This window comes from Lacerta agilis, chromosome 10, assembly GCF_009819535.1.
Source record: "Lacerta agilis isolate rLacAgi1 chromosome 10, rLacAgi1.pri, whole genome shotgun sequence".
NCBI classification, from domain to species: Eukaryota; Metazoa; Chordata; class Lepidosauria; order Squamata; family Lacertidae; genus Lacerta; species Lacerta agilis.
In genome coordinates, this window is record NC_046321.1 from 66,252,740 (window position 1) to 66,274,255 (window position 21,516).

General features: G+C 43.3%; 1 protein-coding gene across 1 annotated transcript; it reads right to left on the reverse strand.

Moving 5' to 3' along the window:
- Positions 1-1,770: 1,770 nt before the first annotated feature.
- On the reverse strand, positions 1,771-20,839 carry GNAT3 (G protein subunit alpha transducin 3). The gene is made up of 8 exons (XM_033163173.1): positions 20,451-20,839; positions 10,750-10,792; positions 9,752-9,893; positions 6,795-6,952; positions 5,493-5,621; positions 3,915-4,044; positions 3,546-3,699; positions 1,771-2,169 (listed from the first exon to the last, which is right to left on the reverse strand). Exons 1-8 carry the CDS (start codon positions 20,566-20,568, stop codon positions 1,979-1,981), a joined length of 1,065 nt encoding a protein of 354 aa, XP_033019064.1. The 5' UTR covers positions 20,569-20,839; the 3' UTR covers positions 1,771-1,978.
- Between the last annotated feature and the right edge of the window lie 677 nt (positions 20,840-21,516).

Sequence of the window (21,516 nt, forward strand, 5' to 3'; positions counted from 1 at the left end):
CTGGCATTACAGAGTTACTGTAGGCAAATTAAAACCTACTTAACCAAACAAGCTTTTGGTGATAGAGCAACATTTGCATACAATTTATTGACAAAAACTGCTTTGGTTTTCTATTAAGAGAGACCATGCTATGAAATTTAACCCAACAGATAGACAAAGGTGTCAGAAGACTTGCCACTTAAGACTTTGGGGGGGGGGGGATAGAAGACAGCTGCCTCTTATCCAGAGGCATAGCTGTCAAGTTTCAGATTTGAAAATAAGGGATCAGCAGTCTCACCTATCCTGGGGACAGTCACATGTCAGTGGTGGGCGGAGCCAGAAGCAAAAGTGGGCGGAGCAGCAATGTAAACTCCAAGCGGGCTCGGGCTCGGAGCGGAGCAAAGAGGAGGGCAGCCATGTGCTCCGCACGATGGAGCCCCATCGTCTTCTTGTCTGATCCCATCAAAACAGGACAGGAAGCAGTAGCTGCTCAAAGGCAGCCAGGCTCCGCCCGCCAGCTAACCCTGTTGGCCGGCTGAGGGGCTCGGCGGCCATGGATAGGGGCTGATGCAGGGGGAGGAATACACCCCCCTGTAAGCACGGGAAACGGCTCCCACTTGCTTTGAGGGCTGAGGCTTTTCTCTCCAAGTAGGCGAGGTCTTCCCACCCAGTCCCTGGCCAGCAGGGGAGGAGCTGCTTCCATTAAAAACGGGAAATTTAAGGGAAATAAAAAATAAGGGAGAGCAGCGGGAAACTGCTTAAAATAAGGGAGAATCCCGGGGAAAACGGGATACTTGACAGCACTGTCCAGAGGATGATATCACAAGCAGTAAGAATTTCTTTTATTTATTATTTTTCGATTAATCCCACTGATGTGAGATTGTGCAAAGGCATTTTTATTTCAGCATCTGCAAGGAAAAAAATTAGGACATGATCCAGTCAACATGATCCAATGGATTTCACCAGGAAAGTTAAGCACGGCCTTCATTGTCTTCCACTGTGATCAACTGAACTTAGCAGTGCGTAACTTTGGCAGAATTGTGTTCTTAATATATTTTGCTTCACCGCAACTTATCATGAAGCTCGTAGCACCCGTTAATCAACACCCATGAAGCAATGCCAATCACAACTCTGTGTCAACATTTTAGAAAGAGATTTCTGGCACTGTAAGCAAATTTGACAATGGAAACATTTAGAACTCGGTGTGTTATAGCACCATTTTATTTCATCTTGCAGTAGGGTACAGGCAAACAACAAGTCTCAGTAAGATCAAAGGAATTTTGGAAGATTAAATTAGAAGGGAGGGAGAGCATTGTGCCTGCAATGAGGTTACTCTACCCAGTTTGGCTGTATTAAATTGTGACGTGACACAAACATTTGAGCAAGTCAAACAGGACTAGTATTTACAATATTGTGTCCACTTCTCTCTTTTTGCTTTTGCAGCTCAAACCAATGCGTGTTTACTTCGAAGTAGGGATGGAGGAAAAAAGTTCTAGCTCAATATTTAAGCAAATCAACCTACCTTCCAGATTAATCCATGGACCAGAATGTAAATATCCTTCAGATTTCTCAGTTCTCTGAGGTTTGCTAGGTCAGCTGAAAAAAAAACACCAAAATGCTCAAAGAGCATATTTTAGGGTTATATGTGATTAGAAAGGTTTGCATTGAGATAGATGATGTATTTAAATATGTATCTTGTGAAAATATACATGTTCAAATACATATTTATGAACTTTCAATATTTAAAAAAAAACACATTTTTTTAAAAAGAAATGGGATAAAAGAGACTTATGAATGCACACATGGGGAACTGCCACAAACTAGTAGCAGACTGATCCATCCATCCCTACTCAAAAGTAAGCCCTAGAGGTTGCAATGGAAGCTTACTTTCAGGAATGTACGTGCAAGATGGCATCCTTAACCAGAAACATCCTACAAATGAAAGGGAGAGGCCACAGGGAAGAGAAACAGCAGGATGAAGGTGCCACAGGGTGGAGAGCTAAAAGAGTCCACAGTCCTTCAGGTTCTCTTTGATGATTATATCTGTCACAGCATCAAACACAAACTTAACATTCTGCGTGTCGGTGGCACAGGTCATGTGGGAGTAGATCTCCTTGTCCTCTTTTCTTAAATTCAGGTCCAAGAATTGGTTCTTGATGTAATTTCCTGCATCTTCAAATGTGTTTGATCCTAGTCAGAGAAAGACAGAAGGAACTGTCAATTAAAAAAAACCCATACTAATTAATTTGTTAAAAATAGCCCTTTCCCTTCCCTTGGAACAGTCTGCCGAGTTCAGCCTCCACTGACCTCTGACCTCCTCCCCAAACAAAAAGTATGGCATGCACAAAATCTTCAGTCTCTACAATTCTCATTTACTGCATGCAAGGAATCCCTTTTTCATTCATATAGAAAAGCAATGAGCCACGAGTAAGATTAAAAAATTACTTCCCTTTCCCAAAACTATCCCTTTGCATTCTTTTAATCGTTATCCTTATGGGAGTCATGAAAATGCAAAACTGTGTCCAGAGATGGACCACACAGCTGGACTCACCAAGCTGGACACAGCCTAGTCTTTTATGCTGGTCTGGGTGGCGCTGTGGTCTAAACCACTGAGCCTAGGGCTTGCCGATCAGAAGGTTGGCGGTTCAAATCCCTGCGATGGGGTGAGCTCTCGTTGCTCGGTCCCTGCTCCTGCCAACCTAGCAGTTCGAAAGCACGTCAAGTGCAAGTAGATAAATCGGCACCACTCCAGCGGGAAGGTAAACGGCGTTTCCGTGCGTTGCCCTGGTTTTGGTGTTCCATTGCACCAGAAGCGGCTTAGTCATGCTGGCCACATGACCTGGAAAAACTCTCTGCGGACAAATGTTGGCTCCCTTGGCCTGTAAAGCGAAATGAGTGCCGCAACCCCAGAGTCATTTGTGACTGGACTTAACTGTCAGGGGTCCTTTACCATTACCTTGGGCTTAAGAAAGTGGTCTCAAGAAGAGCTAAATATGTGTATCTCTGCTGACACCAAGTAATGCTGCCTTAATTCAGCAGTGGCAAATCATTTCAATCCGGGGACTATGTTCCTCAAGAGCAATCTTCAGAAACCAAAGAAGTGGGATGTGTAAGTGTTATGTACTGAGTTGAATAGGATCCAAAATGCAGCAGTCTGATTGGTCCTAGAACAATAGGATTGAGATTGCAGCAGTCTGACTGGTCCCAGAACAATAGGATTGAGACTGCAGCAGTCTGATTGGTCCACAGGAGCCACCTAATCCAGCTCCAGGTGGAAGTGAATCCGCACTCCGATTAGCATACAGGAGTTTCCCGGAATTAGCCAATCACATGGGGCCCATTGTGTAAACGTTTTGGGGAAACTGCATTCCTCACTACTATTAGCTGAATAAAGAGCATGAAATTCCCACTTGACTCCGAGTATATTTCAGTAAGCCAGCACTGGCCCACCTGTGGCCCTCCAGATGTTGCTGGACTACAACTCCCATCACCCCCGATTCTTGCCCTGCTGGCTGGGGCCGATGAGAGTTCAAGAACATCTGGAGGGCCACAGGTTCTAAACTTACCATCATATTCTGGAAAGCAGACACTGAGATGAACTTTCAATATCTTTTCTTGGAAGAGATCCTTCTTATTTAGGAAGAGCACAATAGAAGTGGTTGCAAAGTACTTGTGGTTACAGATGCTGTTGAACAGGTGGAGACTCTCGTGCATTCGGTTCTGTAAAAGGCGGGGAAATGTGGCTATTAGCATTACCTGGTGACATGCAAAGTCCAAAGTTATTTTTTAATCAAAGAAACAGGAATTCAGTGGGTTGGGGTTATCAGGGCAGGGAATGTGAATAATGTTCTTAAGGAACCATGCAAGGTTACCTTAAGTACTTTCCAAAAATTGCAACTCCCTTGCCCCCCCCCCCAACATTTGTTCTCACTCACCACTTCTTCATCTTCCACCAGGACCATATCGTAAGCACTTAAAGCTGCACAGAATATTATGCAAGTAACTCCTTCAAAGCAATGAATCCACTTTTTCCTCTCAGATCGTTGTCCTCCCACATCAAACATCCTAGGAAATGAAACAACAAGATAAACATGTACATCCATTCACTGCATCTCTGACACTGGTTATGGTGGACATGTTGGGGGTGGGATGTCAGGATTCTTTCACCACTACAAGTCTCAGAGATGGGCTGTGTTGTGTCTGCATGAGAAGTATTGTATACACAGTGAGCCAAAGAAGACTTCTATCTCCAATATGGGACTCCTGATCACAAATCATATACTGTAAGTGAAGTGCTGTGGAAACTCAAATGCGGAGCTTGTGTCAAACCAATCCACGCCTCTTGCATGGCAGCTTGTTGTTTCTTTGCTATTTGCTTGCCTAGCTTTGTAAATAGCATGCAAAGCATTTCACAAATATTTATTTGCTTCCACCTCCAACAAGAACCACTTTTCAAATACTGTATTAGAATGGGAAATGATATGTTCTGCCTGAAATACAACATGCCTCTCACACACAGCATGATGGATGCAGCAGGCAAAACAGTTTGCTCCATAGAGCTTACCAGGCAAAAACCAGAGGGGATGGGAGGGAGTGGAAATGCACACGACACCAGGCTGCACAAGTGTACATAAACAGTTGCAAGTTATGGACAAGTACAGAGGTAAGACAGTGGGAAGAAATGAGCTAGCTGCCAGGTTACCCGGCAGGCAACAGGAAGCCTGGAGTTCCAATAATGGTTTGAGCTTTTCCTGAGCACAAGCTTTTAAATTGTTCCCTACCACAAATAAGCTAACTGAGACTGCTCTGCACACGAGCTGTTTATGTGCTTAGTTCATGAATTGGGCAGTTTCCTCCATGTTACATCAAATCCTACCAGCTAAATCCTCCAGCAGTTTGGAGAAAAACCACCTATCTGCATTTACAGGTAGGTAGCCGTGTTGGTCTGCCATAGTCGAAACAAAATAAAAAAAAAATTCTTTCCAGTAGCACCTTAGAGACCAACTGAGTTTGTTCTTGGTATGAGCTTTCGTGTGCAAAGTGTGCATGCACACGAAAGCTCATACCAAGAACAAACTCAGTTGGTCTCTAAGGTGCTACTGGAAAGAATTTTTTTAATTTTGTTTCACCTATCTGCATGTTGAACTGATCCACATGACTGGTCGATGTAAAGTAATCTGCGCAGCTCAACCATAATATGTAAAGCAGCTGAGAAGAGAAAAGCCGGAGATTCAGAGACTTTCCGAATTCAGCAGCCCATGTGCAGCAACCCACAATTTTAATTCTGTTACTATTTTTTCCCTCTGCCAACATCATGGAAGCTGACTGTGTACAGCTGTAAAGTTTCCGTGGGTGGAATCGAGAGAGAGCATTTACAAAATGAATACAGCTGAGGAAATTGCAAGATTTCCTGGTAGATCATTGGATTTGGGGAGGTTCAGCAGCCTCTAATCCCAAACCACATGCATTATCTACCATACTTTGGAAGAAGCACGGAAGAACAGCTTTCATACCTAAAGTGCAGATCTTTGAATGAAAACTGTGTCTCAATAATTCCTGTTGTCTTTACTCGTGAGCGAAGGACATCTTGCTCGTTTGGGACATAGCCAGGAGCTGTTATCCTCTCCAGATCATTGAGATAGCTGCAGAATCAGAAAGAGAGAGAGGGATAAAGCATTGCAGGCTGCATCTTCCTGCAAGGTGGAAACAGGGACACTTGTGCATGTGTATGGGGATGATGATTAGGGAGGAAGGAGAGGATATATATATATATTTTAATATATTTATTAAATTTGATAAAAACAACAATCAACAAAAACAAACAAATACAAAACAATACAACCATAAAAAACAAACCTACAATCAAAACAAAAAACTTATTAGTATCACTAACTTCTATCCTTTACATTGTATCTTGACTTCCTCTCATCTCTCCTTCCTGCGTTCCTTGTCAATCATCTTTAGTAATTTCTTTACATCTTGAAATATCTTATTTTACTATTAAAAATCATTAATCTTATCTAATATTTTTACTCATTCTCTCACACTTCCTAAACACTTTATCTAACTGTAAATCTACAGTCTAGCGTTAGGTTAAGTGTTTAGGAAGTGTGAGAGAATGAGTAAAGATATTAGATAAGAAGTCTTCTCACGCAATTTGGATTCTACTCACAACATTGGTATTTCAACATTGGCTCATGTGATGTGTTGTGTGCCTTTCGGCCTGTTTGAATGTTTGCAACTGTAAAGGCCTTTGGCCATAAGCAAAAGAAAAATTGACCTGCAAAATAGCAGCATTAACCATAATGGAATTGGTCTCAAAGATACAGATATATGTGTGTGTGTGTGTGTGTGTGTGTGTGTGTGTGTGTATTCAATAACACACACACACACACAGAGGGGGGGGGTTATAGATACAATTTAATTTGTGATTCCTGCGCTAGGTGTCAACTTTAGCTGCCTGCCATAGGCACATAAAATGTGAGGAAGATGAAGACAGAGGAAGAATCATTGCAAGAAAGAAGAGTGCAGCTGATAACTGAAAACTGGGATGTTTGGAGGGTGGTTTAAAAAGGATCTACTGGAGAAGAGGATAATTAATTGTGTAATTTTGTTGTGCTTATGCTGGTTTAATAGCATCATAACAATAGCTTAATGCCCATAAATACAGACCCAGCACCCTGAAGGCAGAATCAATTATGTAACTTCTAAGCATATTATTGTGAAACGCAACAGGCATTAAACACACACACACACACACACACACACACACAAAGTTTAGGATTACAGAATTCAGTTGTAAACTGGCCCCTTACTAGGCAGCTGAGTCATTGAGCTGGTACTCTGATGCTCTTTCAAAGCAGGCCTGGATCCCTGAATCCTTCCACAAACGTTTGATGATCCCAGCCAGTTCAGAAGACATGGTGCCATCTTCCATGGAATCTGCAATTGCCAAAAGCTGCCTTTCATCTTCCTGAAACGAGATTTCTGTGAATCAGGCTTGACCATTGGGACCGATACTTTATTCTTTAAGTAATGAAAATTATGAATATTATGAATATGGGGAGGTGGGGAGAGGGAAGCAGGAAGAAAAAGGGTAGGGAGAAAAGTTGAATATCCAACACATTTATCAGGTTCTTCATCAGGGAATTTCAAATGCAGAAGTTCATTTTTTGCTTTTGTTATCTCTAGAGATAATAAGATATTCTTTCGGTTTTGTTGTTGTTCAGGGACACAGCACTACCTCTAGCGTCTGTTGGTCTTCTCAGGTTCAGAAGAGCAGCAGGGAGGATAAATAAGGGGTCACAGAAAACAGTGGTCTATATATGGCCCTGGGCCATAGCCCAACCTGGTACCTATCTTGGCATAGGTAAAGGTAAAGGGATCTGTTGTGTATTGATTCAAGGGTTATCATATCTGATTACTATTGTCTGTATTCACATTAGGGGAAAGTAACTGCCTTCCTGTTCCAGAAGGAACAGTTACTATTGGTTCATTCAAGTTGCTGCATTTGGATCCTCAGTCTTATTGGTTCCCACCAAAAGGCAGCTTTGTGATTGCTTGAGATTGTTCCCTCCAAAATGTATCCTTTCTAGCCAGTCTACTGTCCCTATAAATGTAGCTTCTCTCTCCTCAGTTCCCCAGTCTTGTTTGTCTGAATAAAGAGTGTTACATGAAGAAGCTGTCTCCTGCCTGCTATGTTAGAGCTGAAATCACTTGCTGAATCACGATCCCCACGTTACAACAGGATCCCTGACCATTAGGTCCAGTCGTGTCCGACTCTGGGGTTGCGGCGCTCATCTTGCATTAATAGCTGAGGGAGCTGGCGTACAGCTTCCAGGTCATGTGGCCAGCATGACCAAGCTGCTTCTGGCGAACCAGAGCAGCGCACGGAAACACCGTTTACCTTCCTGCCGGAGCGGTACATATTTATCTACTTGCACTTTGACATGCTTTCGGACTGCTAGGTGGGCAAGAGCTGGGACCAAGCAACGGGAGCTCACCCCGTTGCAGGGATTCGAACCGCCGACCTTCTGATCAGCAAGCTCTAGGCATACATAAACTTATAAGAACATAACAGCCCAGCTGGATCATGCCAAAGGGGTCCATTTAGTTCAGCATCCTGTTTTCACAGCAGCCAACCAGATGCCCATGGGAAGCCTGCAAGCAGGACCGAAGTACAACAGCATCCTCCCCAGCTGGTGTCCAGAGGATGCTGCCACCATCAGTGAAGGCAGAGTATAGTCACCAGGCCTAGTAGTCACTGATAGTCCAGGCCTCCATGGATTTGTCTAATTCTCTTTTAAAGCCATCCAAGCTGGCGGTCAGCAAAACATCTTGCCAGCCTTATTCATGACTGCTGTGAACCTCCGTTCCTCAGTTGGTTTGAAGAAAGAAGTGAGGTCATGGCAATTAACTGGTTTGCTTAATGTCACCCTTAACCAGGGGTCAGCAAACTTTTTCAGCAGGGGGCCAGTCCACCGTCCCTCAGACCTTGGGGGGGGGGGCGGACTATATTTTGAAAAAAAAAAAAATGAGCGAATTCCTATGTCCCACAAATAACCCAGAGATGCATTTTAAATAAAAGCACACATTCTACTCATGTAAAAAACACGTTGATTCCCGGACCGTCCACAGGCTGGATTTAGAAGGCGATTGGGTCACATCTGGCCCCCGGGCCTTAGTTTGGGGACCCCTGCCCTTAACAGTTCTGCATCTAAATCTATGAGGTCACTAAAAGTACGGTACTTCTGTCACCTTGTGACTGCAAGCGACAATACTTTCTTAGCATTGGTGGTTTTTTTTTAGTTTTTGTTTTTGTACAGCTCTGACTCATTATAGGCCTTTCAAATTAAACTGACAGCCATAGCCCAATGTGAATAATTGAAATTATGTTCAAAACAGTGTTCAAAGGGATAAGGAAATCTCTCACTGATGTCTTACCTCTGCTATAATAATATGAGAAGAAGAAGAAGAAGAAGAAGAAGAAGAAGAAGAAGAAGAAGAAGAAGAGGAGGAGGAGTTTGGATTTGATATCCCGCTTTATCACTACCCGAAGGAGTCTCAAAGCGGCTAACATTCTCCTTTCCCTTCCTCCCCCACAACAAACACTCTGTGAGGTGAGTGGGGCTGAGAGACTCCAGAGAAGTGTGACTAGCCCAAGGTCACCCAGCAGCTGCATGTGGAGGAGCGGGGACGCGAACCCGGTTCACCAGATTACGCGTCTATCGCTCTTAACCACTACACCACACTGGCTCTGTTCAAGGCCACAACTTCTTCACATTTTCATTTGAAGGAGTTGGGTCATGTCTGCCCATGTTTAACCCTAACCCTTGTATATTGCATAAGAATAAAAGGTCTGCATAAGAACTATGAGATCCTTTGCTCTCATATACAGAAATATATACATATGAGAATTAAGGGTTGTTTTTTTTTCAGAGCAATGGTCACTTGGTGACCCTGAGGCAGTTACTGTCTGGGCAGAAAGTCTCAAGCAAGCTTGTGAATGGGAGAATGTGCTTGACTGGCTGGATGAGGGCCAATAAACTGAAACTGAACTTATTCAACAGAATGGCAGCTGCGCTTCCCAGAGGTGAACTGAATTATGGCACTGCCGTGAAAGACCAAGAAAAGAAAAGAAACAGGGTGAGTGGGTGGGTATGTAGGATCATCCTGAGGTTCTGGTGTGAGAATTCAAAACTGGTGTCCTGGGGTGACACTGATTCAGAGACAAAATACCGGTAATACTAGTTGAGAGAGACATTATACTCACTTTGCTTTCTGAGTTCCCATATTCAATTCCTAATGTGGACATTGCCTTGACAATAGCCAGAATGGATTGTAGCATATTGCTGTAAACCACAGATCGATACTCTCTGCATTCCTGATCTGTATAGCCATTTTTATGGATGATCCTAGGAAGCAAAGAAGAAGACAAATCTCACAATACCCTAAAAGAAGAAGAGGGTGAGAGGGAAGGATCCTAAGAACTGGAACTGGCAGTCATAGACATGGCTGCATAATCAGATTTAAATGTCCCATTATCTAAGACAGGAATAGCCTTCCAGATGTTGTTGGCCTACAAATCTCACCATATCCAACCATCGGTCATGCTGGCTGTGGCAGATGCAAGTTGTATTCGATCAACACCTGGAGGGCACCGCATTGGCTACCCCTGCTCTAAGCAGTGACATCTGGTGCACCTGTCACTGGGGAGGTACACAAGAGCCCTGCCCATGCTCAAAGTCAGCAGGACCAGGGCTTGCTTTCTGGGGGTACTCAAGGGTACGCATTACAATGTTCAGATGTGAACTAATATGCCATTGAACACATCGGAAAGTCCTGCCAATGTAAGAAAAATGCATATTTGTTTTTGTTGATAAATACATTGAGCAGTGAATATGACTTTCAATGGCAGGAAAATAACTGCAAAGCTTTTAGGAAAGGATGTGGTTGTGTGTGTGTGTGTGTGTGTGTGTGGTGTCTCTCCCATCCACCCTAATACCTGTTTTAGCTGTCCCTCTGTCTTTAAACTGGTATCCTTGGCTTCAGATAGATGAGGCCAAGCACATATTGATATATTGGGCAAAACATCAGGTTAGTGAATGAGGTATAGAGGATTGCTATTTTGCACCCTCGTGTACAGTATCTGTTAGGATTAGATTGTCAAGCTTGATTTGTTTGATCGCTCCCCCACCTCGTGCCCTTTGGCATTGTGCTTCATGTAGCACTTTGCGCTACCCAATGTGACATGCATATTGATGCACCTACTTCATTTGTTTCACAATAGTGCTCTTCCCTGATTCTCCAGCTCCTGCAGACAAAGAACATGCACATATTGGTCACATTTAATGTCGTTAAAAAGGAGCCAAGTGGGGGAAACGAGACAAAGAAAGTAAGTGATGGAGGAAGAAAAGCACATATAGATTTGCAAAAGTGGTGGGTTTGCTTGCTTGCTTGTTTTTTAAAAATAAATAAATTCTACAGTGGTACCTCGGGTTCATAGCTGTCAACTTTCCCCTTTTTTGTGGGAAATTCCCTTACTGTATTCCAGCACCGTTTCCCAATGCAAAAAAAGGAAGGTTGACAGTTCTGCTTGGGTTAAGAACTTAATTTGTTCTGGAGGTCCATTCTTAACCTGAAACTGTTCTTAACCTGAGGTACCATTTTAGCTAATGGGGCCTCCTGCCGCCGCCGTGCAATTTCTGTTCTCATCCTGAAGCAAAGTTCTTAACCCGAGGTACTATTTCTGGGTTAGCGGAGTCTGTAACCTGAAGCGTCTGTAACCCGAGGTACCACTGTACTTGGAAAAAAGGCATTCTATTTCACCAGCACATGTTGGTCCAACAAAGGCTTCTGTGTATGTCCCTCAAGCAGTGCATGGGCTTTAGCCAATTGGGCAATTTGCACTAGCCATGGATTGGGGACATTTGTTTATGGACCAGGGTATTTAGCAAACCCTAGAGGAGTATCCCCACCTAGCAGTTTGAAAGCACGTCAAAGTGCAAGTAGATAAATAGGTACCACTCCGGCGGGAAGGTAAACGGCGTTTCTGTGTGCTGCTCTGATTCACCAGAAGCGGCTTTGTCATGCTGGCCACATGACCCAGAAACTGTACGCCGGCTCCCTCGGCCATTAACGCGAGATGAGCGCCGCAACCCCAGAGTCGGACACGACTGGACCTAATGGTCAGGGGTCCCTTTACCCCTTTACCTTTAGAGGAGTATGGGTCGCCTCTAGAAACATGCTGAAAGTGTATACTAATTTGTAGCTACAACACATTTAGCTACTCCAAACAAAAGTACTCAGTTTATGGAAGCCAATGTGAGCATATCAAGCTCTGATAAGCATCAAATAAAAGTGTTTATTTTCACAGGGCGAATGTATGGGGAAAGTGGAGACCTGTTGGACCAGAAATCTAAGCGTCTTTATTTTACTACTCTCTGGATTTCTTCTGATATGACTGTGGGGGTGGATGTAGATAAGGATCAAATGGAAAGGTTTTCACTGCACTGTCAGACCCATGTCTAGTTGCCCCTCGCAAACACAGTTTAATATTAGTGCTTTTAAAAAATATATACATCAGTTGCAGCAGCTGAAAAGACAGCCATAAGCAGTCAAAACATAGAATGATTGGGCAGAGAAACCACTGCAAGGGCAGTTTTTTGGAGCTGAAGAATCAAAAAGCACGGCAACGATTTTTCATTTTGTTCAACCTGAATTGTCACATATTATGAGCCAGAGATCTCAGATAATCACATCTAAACATTTTTCACCATAGACGCCCCAAGTCTTTAGAAATATGTGGCAATCCAGGTTTAAGGATTTTATTTTAAGTACGGATTTCTTTCTTTAAAAAATAAATAAATCCAAAATTAATGCAAAACCTTGAGAACATTTTTTTTATATAACATGTATTAAGAGATCTCTTGACCTACCTCACAGAACTGCAGCGGAAAAGAGGAATTTTCTTCTATTCTGGTTTAGAATAGTAGTACAGTTGTCCGAAAAATGCCCTCCAGATATTGATGGACTTCAAGCTCCAACCAGGGTGGCCATTGGTGAGGGAAGATGGGAGTTGTAGTCCAACAACATCTGGAGGGTACCATGATAGTACCTTCCAGTACTAAAGTACATTGTCTGCCCTATTATTTCCTATTTAGATGGTCTCTTTGGGAGACATCTCAAGTTTCAAAGCTCAGGATAAAGAGGTGCACCTTCAGCATTTGAGGAAAACTAGTCCCACAACTTAGGGGTTGCCAAAAAGAATGCCCTTTCCCAGATCAATCCCACCCATGTTTATAAGACAGTGGGGCTACCAGGAGGCCACTTCTGCTGATATTAAACTGTAGGGAAGGAGATGGTCTTTCAGATATTGGGGCCTAAACTTTTTAGGGCTTTAAACGCTACCCTTAGCACCTTGAATAGGGCCCAGAAATGAACTGGCAGCCATGTAATTTTTAAATGTGGAGGCAGAGGACATCTAGGTGGAATGCCAGCCAATCTGGAAGTTACCAGAGCATGGAGTACAGCCGCCAAGTCATTTCTGTTCAAAAGGGACCACAGCTGGCAAACCAACCAGAGCTGAAAAAAGCCACTCCCAGTCACCAAGGCCACCTAAGTCTCTAGGGACTATCCCCAAGCTATTGACCTGCTCCTTCAGAGAAGTGCAATCCTAGTCCAGAACAGGTTGTCTCCCCACCTCCTGGACTAGAAAACTAACCCTTACACTTACCCTTAACCCTATTTCAGTTTATTGGCCCAAGTCCAGCCCATCACCACATCTTTTGTTCAGTCGTTCAGTCGTGTCCGACTCTTTGTGACCCCATGGACCAGAGCACGCCAGGCATGCCTATCTTTCACTGCCTCCCACAGTTTGGCCAAACTCATGTTAGTAGCTTCGAGAACACTGTCCAACCATCTCATCCTCTGTCGTCCCCTTCTCCTTGTGCCCTCCATCTTCCCCAACATCAGGATCTTTTCCAGGGAGTCTTCTCTTCTCATGAGGTGGCCAAAGTACTGGAGCCTCAACTTCAGGATCTGTCCTTCCAGTGAGCACTCAGGGCTGATTTCTTTAAGGATGGATAAGTTTGATCTTTGTGCTGTCCATGGGACTCTCAAGAGTCTCCTCCAGCACCATAATTCAAAAGCATCAATTCTTCGGCGATCAGCCTTCTTTATGGTCCAGCTCTCACCACATCTTAGAAATGGTCTATCAGCTTAGCCACCTCCTTCAGTTCAGATGGAACAGAGAGATTGAGCAGGGTGTCATCTGCATTCAGGACCGGTGCTAGGGTTTCTTGCGCCCTAGGGAGACCACCTTCTGGCGCCCCCCGCCCCCGCCAAAGCCTGCTTTAGCGGGAGCCGGGGGTGGTGGAGAGGCAAGCAGCACCTCTCCGCTACAGCGGAGAAGCTGCTGCTAGCCCCTCCCCCCCCGCCCAAGCCTGGCCAGGGCCCCTTCCATTTTGGCGCCCTAGGCAATTGCCTAGTTCACCTTAATGGACACGCCGGCCCTGTCTGCATTCACTCTCAATCTCTCACTGATAGCTCCCAGTTTATGGCACTCTGTAAAGCACCACAAAATTGATGCTGCCAGTGTACTCACTTACAATCACAAACTTAGGACTCACCTGCACAGACATGTACTCTATGGGTTGTTAGTCATGACTAAATTAAGTCCATTGACTTCATTGGGTCTACTCTGAGTATGAGTTAGTCAGATACAATCCAGTGTTTCATCACTTATTAATTTCTGGCATAATTGCCTCCACTGGAAATGGCTGAATGAGATGCAGTATTGGAGTTCTGTAGGTGGGGCTCACCCACACTGCTGCTTTCCAATATAGCAAGGCTCCCACATCAAACCATCACTCAAGGACTGCAGAATGTATGTGAGACCTCACTCTTTGTGGAACGGATCCAGTCTCAGGACCCACCTAGTTTAAAGTTGTAGGGAAAGGAGATTGGGGTGGATGACCTCCAAAATGTTTTCAGCCCTGCATCCTCATTAGTTAGAATGGAAAAGTCTCAAAAGATATTGTTGAAAACAGACTTCAGCAAGTCAACGGTGAGTGATGAAGGGACAAATGATCCAATGTTACAAAAATGTATGTAACAAAGAAAAGGAATTTTTTTCTTTTTAAATGAAAAACCTTTTGGAGGCTGAGATTTTGAGCTGGGGGAAAGCCAAGTTAACCCTTCCCCTGCCAGCCCATTGCATCTCTCCAGCTTTATTTTCTCGCCACAAGTTCCAGGTAATGTGCTTACAGGATTGAGCATATTTCTGATCCGGTGCTGGTGTTGGTGAGAGTGGCTTGAGGGGTAAAAGGGAGGCACTGAGTAGAAAAATGGCTTCACTCCAAATATGAGGCTGCTAAGGTTACTGAGGTTACTTTTTATTTATTCATTCATCTTAAAAGGCTGAGCTTCATGATATGAATTTGCGTGTAATATGTAGCTTGCCCTAACTCAAGCAAATGAATCATGACAAACGAGCAAATATATGGAAAGTGATCCCTAAAGCCCACCATGTAAGAGAGAGAGAGAGAAAAACACAAGCAACAGGTTCCATGATTATGCAAAGTTCCTGCCTGCCACGTTCGTATAAATGATGACAACTTTGTCAACAAAAGCTTTTGCATCTGGGACTTGCAAATTCAGAATTGCTCCCTGCTATTTCCCAAATGCATTTCTGAATAAACCCAAATTCCACTAGGCACGGTGTTTTTACTGTGGAGCAGAAAGAGCACAAGAGCACCATATACATGCAAAGTACAGGGAAGGCTGAAGAATCACAGCGAAAATAATAGGCAAATGAAGCCCTTTCCTGGGCATCTGAATGGCAACGCCAAACTACAAAAAGTCTCGTGTTGGTAATCCCCAGGTTGTGTGTCGAAGCTCTTGAATGTGCTATGAGATTGTGTGTACAAGTGCCATGAGCCCCAAAGTCAATCTAATGCTGTGTCTGCAGCAATAAAGGACACACTAACACTTGTTTTGGTTCAAATCAGGCTACAGTTTTAACAATTACAGATGGAGGTTTGTTTGGCTTAGGCACTGGGTATCTCCTATATCAGGCACATCCAACAGATAGATCGTGATCTACTGGTAGATCACAGGACGTCTGTGGTAGATCACTGGTAGATCACTGGCTCCCCCAAAGAAGCTCAACCAAGTTTGGCTCCTCTAAAAAAAGCTCACCATTTCTGCCCTGAACCACAAAAAGGGGATAGATCACTGCCAGTTTTTAACTCTGGGAGTAGATCGCAGTCTCTTGGGAGTTGGCCACCCCTGTCGTTTATCATCCAGCCCATCTGCCAGAAGATTTCTTGGGGTTGATCCTGGGATGAAGCTAGCCTATGACATACATCAAATAGGTGCAACCTTGACTGGATCACCTCACTAGCAAATGCTATGGCCCTCAGCCCCCACCTGGGCATCTGGACAGAAGTACCTCCCCTAGGATTCCTTTACCCTACAGCCCAGAGGGGTGGTAGAGGCACACAAACTCCGCTCCTTCTGCCACCACTTTCCATTCTTGGTAACATGGTTTTAGTAGTAGAGTCCTTTAAGTTCCTGGGCTCTATAATTTCTTATAACTTAAATTGGTCAAGCAACATCAATAGTATTATTAAAAAGGTCCACCAGAGGTTGTATTTCCTGCGTCAACTAAGGAAATTTAAATTATCCCAGGAAGTGTTGATCCAATTCTACAGAGGCATCATTGAAACTGTTCTCTGTAATTCTATAACAGCTTGGTATGGTACAGCCTCCAAGAGAGGCAATAAAAGGCTCCAACGAGCTGTAAGAATTGCAGAAAGGGTAATTGGTGTTAGCTTGCCTTCAATAGAGACAATTTATGCTACCCGAGTTAGGAAGAGAGCAGAGAGAATTGTAGCAGATCCTTTACATCCCGGTCATCATTTGCTTGATTTACTTCCATCTGGACGTCGCTACAGGACTTCATATACAAAATCGGCCAGGCACAAGAATAGTTTCCCCCCCCTTGTGCCATTAAATTGTTAAATCCGTAGTTGTATAGCTTAAGGGGAAGTAAAATATGGGTGGGGTTTCTTTGCTTCTTTGTATTGTGAGAGGAACAGTGTCTGTATGTTTACATTGCAATGTAGCCGAAACAAATTCCAAGTATGTTGGAAAATGTACTTGGCCAATAATAAATTATTCCTATTCCTATTCCTCGGCTAAGGATCATACCCAATGCCTACCCTGCCAAAGTTGTGACAATTGTGATGAGCGAGGCAAAACCCACAGAATGAGCCAATAAGTCTGTGGTGGGAAATCCACCCCGGCCCCAAAATATGGCAGCTGAAGAATAGCAAGGTTGTACCAAAAGACCACCTTTTGACAAGAGGGTCCATTACAAGCAAAGAGGGAAGGGTGTGGGTGGGAGATCACATGACAACTGTGGCACTGAAGAGAGGTTGAATTTAAGCCAAATTTTGGTTGAATTTAAGCGGACCTGAGTGAAGACTCTGACTCTGGACCAATCAGGTCCGCTCCCCGGAAACCCATCTCCAGGCCTGCCTATGATTGGACAAATTCAGGCAGGCAAAAAAAAATAATTGAATTCCCAGTAGCCAATAGGCGAGGACATGACGCCTCCTGCCAGCTGCCGGGTACCATCAGCAATGCAGAACAGGAAGTAATGGAGATAAGTGGGATTCCCAGGAACTGGATTCCTACAGCATTGGAGCAATTACTGGGAAGGTTGTTTCCCAGCTGGACACACACCTTACCTCAAGGCAGGAGACTACAGAGCAGTCCCTCCGATGAAGAACAGAGCGAATGATTCTGCTCATGTCCAGCTACTTCTTGTGCACTTCTGATGTGCCTATGCACTTGTTATAGCCATATGTGCAATCACCTTTACTACAATTTTAATTTTGCAGATCACAGTTGATGCACACATGTACACCCTTGAATTAAATTGGGAAAGTTATAAATGAGCTGAAATAACCAAAATAAAAGCAACAACGAAACAATGGGAAATTCTCAGTCGGTGCGCAGTGGGGAAGGGCCACAGCTTAGTGTGAGGGGAATGCTGCCTAGAGTGCAAGGGGAAGAATCACCTCTGGCACTGTGCCCACATTTGCCTCTGGATCCGTCCACTTTTGCCTTGGTCTCTGTCCACCTTTGGGAAAGTGGCCCCCAAGAGATCTCTAAGAGAGAACGTGGCCCTCAAGGTGGAAAAGGTTCTCCACCCCTGTTTTGGCTGTAGGGATTAGAAAACAAACAAACCCCAGTTTGTAGGAGGGTTAAAAAATGATGTTCCCACCTGCAACCTGGAATGGTAGAGTCTGGATTCTACCACCCGATTCTGTTGCACCTGTCAACCAAACCTCAGGTTGTGATAAGGAAGCAGCTGTCTGTAAAAGTTAGGGAACCATAAAATGACAGCTGTATAGTTCCTCCTTATCTTTTGCTCCAGAAGTTCAGGATGGAATCACTCCACTTTTTTATGGCCGTAAATATTCCACAGGCAAATTCCCCTTTCCATCGACAGGCGTCATTTTGGTGTGACAAAAAGGGTCTGTGTGAGCTGCCTGAAAGAAACATCAAATGGCAAGCTCCCATGTGGTAGCTGTGATAATTCTATTAAAATCCCTGGGGTGTGATTCTATCCTCAGAGTCATGTATTCCATAGACAATGGATTGCTGGCGAATTAGACTCCCTAAATTTTGCAGGGAAATAATCCAACCTATTTGAAGTAAAATAAAAAATGCTAATGACAGAAATTAACACAGCTACGAATGACCCCTTTCATAAATTCAGAACTAGGAGCAATATAAACAGTGTACTGTTTTCCTTGCGTATACCAGGACTCTTAGTCAATAGCCGTTGAGCTTTTCTTCTTGGTGCTAAAGGAACAATACTGACAGCTGGTCCTTAATACGTTGGTAAAATAAGATATGGGAGTGTGATAATCATCCTTCTGTATGAAGCTCAGGATAATCCTTGTGAAACTATTGCAGAATAAATGGCTTCGAGATCATTCCTAGCAAGCAATGTTGAACACTGAGTATGAATTCTTTGGTGTCCACCCACCACAAAGTAAAAAAATAAAATAAAACAAAGGGGGGGGGGAAATCAGAAGCAACCACAAATTGTCTAAAGGAAATATAATTACCATCTACAATGTGTCACAGAGTTACCCCCAAATCTGGAGGTTCTTACTCTGGCCAAAAATGGAAGAAATTTCACAGGACGCAAGAAGAGTTTCAATAGCCTAACAAACCCATTTTTCTCTGGCATAGAATGCACACCTCTCCCATCCCACGGAAGTTCACATAAAGCAAACATTTCAAGGCAAATCTGATTGGGAATTATAAAGAAGCAAAAGGTCTAAGACTAGTGAAATTTACAACAAGGTTTCCACACATCCTTAGTGCTGCATCCTTAGTATATGGGCATAAAAGTACCTAACCCTTGCTTGGAAATATGCACTGTTTAAGAAGAAATAGCAACAAGATAATCAGGGTGAAATGCAGCCTATATATATATATATATATATATATATATATATATATATATATATATAGGCCCAAGATCAGCTGAAATTACTGAAACACCTACAAACACTGCTCTGATCCACATGTGGCACTCCCATTCATTTCCATGGAGCTCCAGCCTCAATGCCTATAAAGATTTTCAGGATTGCAGTTAGCAGCTTTTGAGCTAAATATTTTGCTGAAGATTTTTTAAAACTGCAAGCAGAATGTGCATTTCCCCACACTATATCATCTGTTAAGTATTTGATTCAACAAGCTGTAACAGCTTTATAAAACTATAAAATTAACCAGTAGCATCTGGTGGTTTTTTTAAAAAAAATTATTAATCAGAGAAACCATTAAAAAACATTTACAAGTGCTAGCTTTTAACTTTTTAGAATGTATTTTAGGTGATATGCTATATATTCCCCCCAAAAGCAGACAGTTTTACTATCAGATAATTATCCAGACAGTATACTGTTCACAATTTGTTCTATTCACAAATTCACATTTTCATATCTCAGGAAACTATATAAATCAACAGCCACAATTTGGCAAACATGATCTGCAAGCAAGTCTCTTTAGAGTTATTGACAAAACAAAATAAAAAAATTCTACTGGAAGGATTTTTTTTATTTTTTATTTTGTTTTGACTATGGCAGACCAGCACGGTTACCTACCTGTAACTAGAGTTATTGATACAGGTAGGTAGCCATGTTGGTCTGCCATAGTCAAAACAAAATAAAATAAAAAATTCAATAGATAACACAATAGAGTTATTGAGACATGTTTCTTTTCCTGTGTGCACATTCTTGTTCTGATTTATATCATATCAAGGCTACGGGGGCAGTCCACTCTGAACATTCTCCAGAACTGAACTCTATAGCCCTGTCCCAGAATCACCCATGCACTATCATGTGCTCTGCCCATTGTGATGCAGGAGGAAAGGCACATTTATAGCACAAGTGGGTTTGTTTCTTTTTAAATAGACATCTTCCATGTGCATTGCCAAGGATGCTAGTCAACTCAGTTTTACTCTAAGTTGGCACATGACTAAGTTAAGGACAATTAATTTCAATGGGTGTACTCCGAGTAAAACCTAGTTGAATGCCACCCCCAGTGTCACACTCGCTGATATGGATTGTGCACCCACGTCCATTCTGCGCATGCAGATCCAACAAGGGAGCGCACCTGTGAAGGCTGCATCCACACAAATATCTCCATTGTTGGTCTGAGTGTCTGGATCATCTCCAGGCTGGTGGGTGGCTTGTGACTTGCAGCAAATATCTGAAAACAAAAACCGCTCGTTTCCAGTTATATCAGTCTCTATCATTCGAGTTCGTGATTAAAAGAAGTGGCATGCCCAAAGTGAGCACTCAGAACACTTACGACTGTCAAACAACATCTCCCATTCGTGCAAAGGTTAACGTAGCCATTTCATGAATGAAATCACACATATTTACCCAATAAGAGCAACTTGACTGTCCTGGCATCCCTCACGGCATCTTCTTGGAGTCTTTTTTCAAGTTCCCGTGACCTTTTGGCTGATTCTTTAGACTCAGAGCTGACTCCACTGCCCATAATTGTGGAGCTAAATTATTAGCTTATTGTCCAAGCAAGCTGGTGATGTCTAATCACAAGGAGCCTACTACTCAAAGAGGCAGAACAGCAGAAGGGTTACAATGGAGCTTAGTTATTTCCTAGTCAGCCTTCTTTCTGCTGGCTGCCTTCACTCCAAAGAGCAGCTTCTGGTCTGTCACATGTCTCAGAGGACAGGACAGAAGGGATTTTGTAGATGCCTATGAAGTCAGCTTGCTATGATGTCAGACATGTAAATGCACCACATTGCTGATTTACCTTTGGAAAATCATGTGTAAAAAGCACCGATGAATGCAATGACTCTGTGTTTGTGTGTGACACCAGCGGTGCAGAGTAATTTCATAGGGGAGGGGGGGAAATATGGTGCAACCAAAATAAAGCAGTATTTTTTATTCCCATTGATCAAAACAGTTAGGCACATGCTTAACAGAATGAGAAAATCAGGGACCATGCCAGATGCTGCTCCTGCTGCCGATTTATCCACCCGTCACCTTCAGGTCTCAGGGCAGCTTATAACATTAAAACACAGAAGTTTTAAACAACTTAAATGAAGCTGAAGAACATGTAGCTGAATGTGTTCACCTCCATGCCTTTTTTATCCTCGCCCCCCCCCTTCTTGACTTTGTAACCCCACATTGTTTGCTTTTTATTCAGCTATGTTTTTATTTCATGACACAGAAGGCTTACCTTTTCCAAATGTACTCTTCACAACAACCCTGTGAGGCAGGTTGGACTGAGCAGGAATAACATCTGGCTGAAAGCTGCCCCGATGGAATTCATAATTGAGCTGAGATTTGAACCTGGACCACCCCTACCGAAGTCGAACGCTAGAGCTACTGCGCCGTACTGGTTCTTTATTGTAAGCTCTTTGGGGGCAGGGATTTGTGTTTTGGGGGATACATATTTGGATGGTTCACTAATGACGACAAC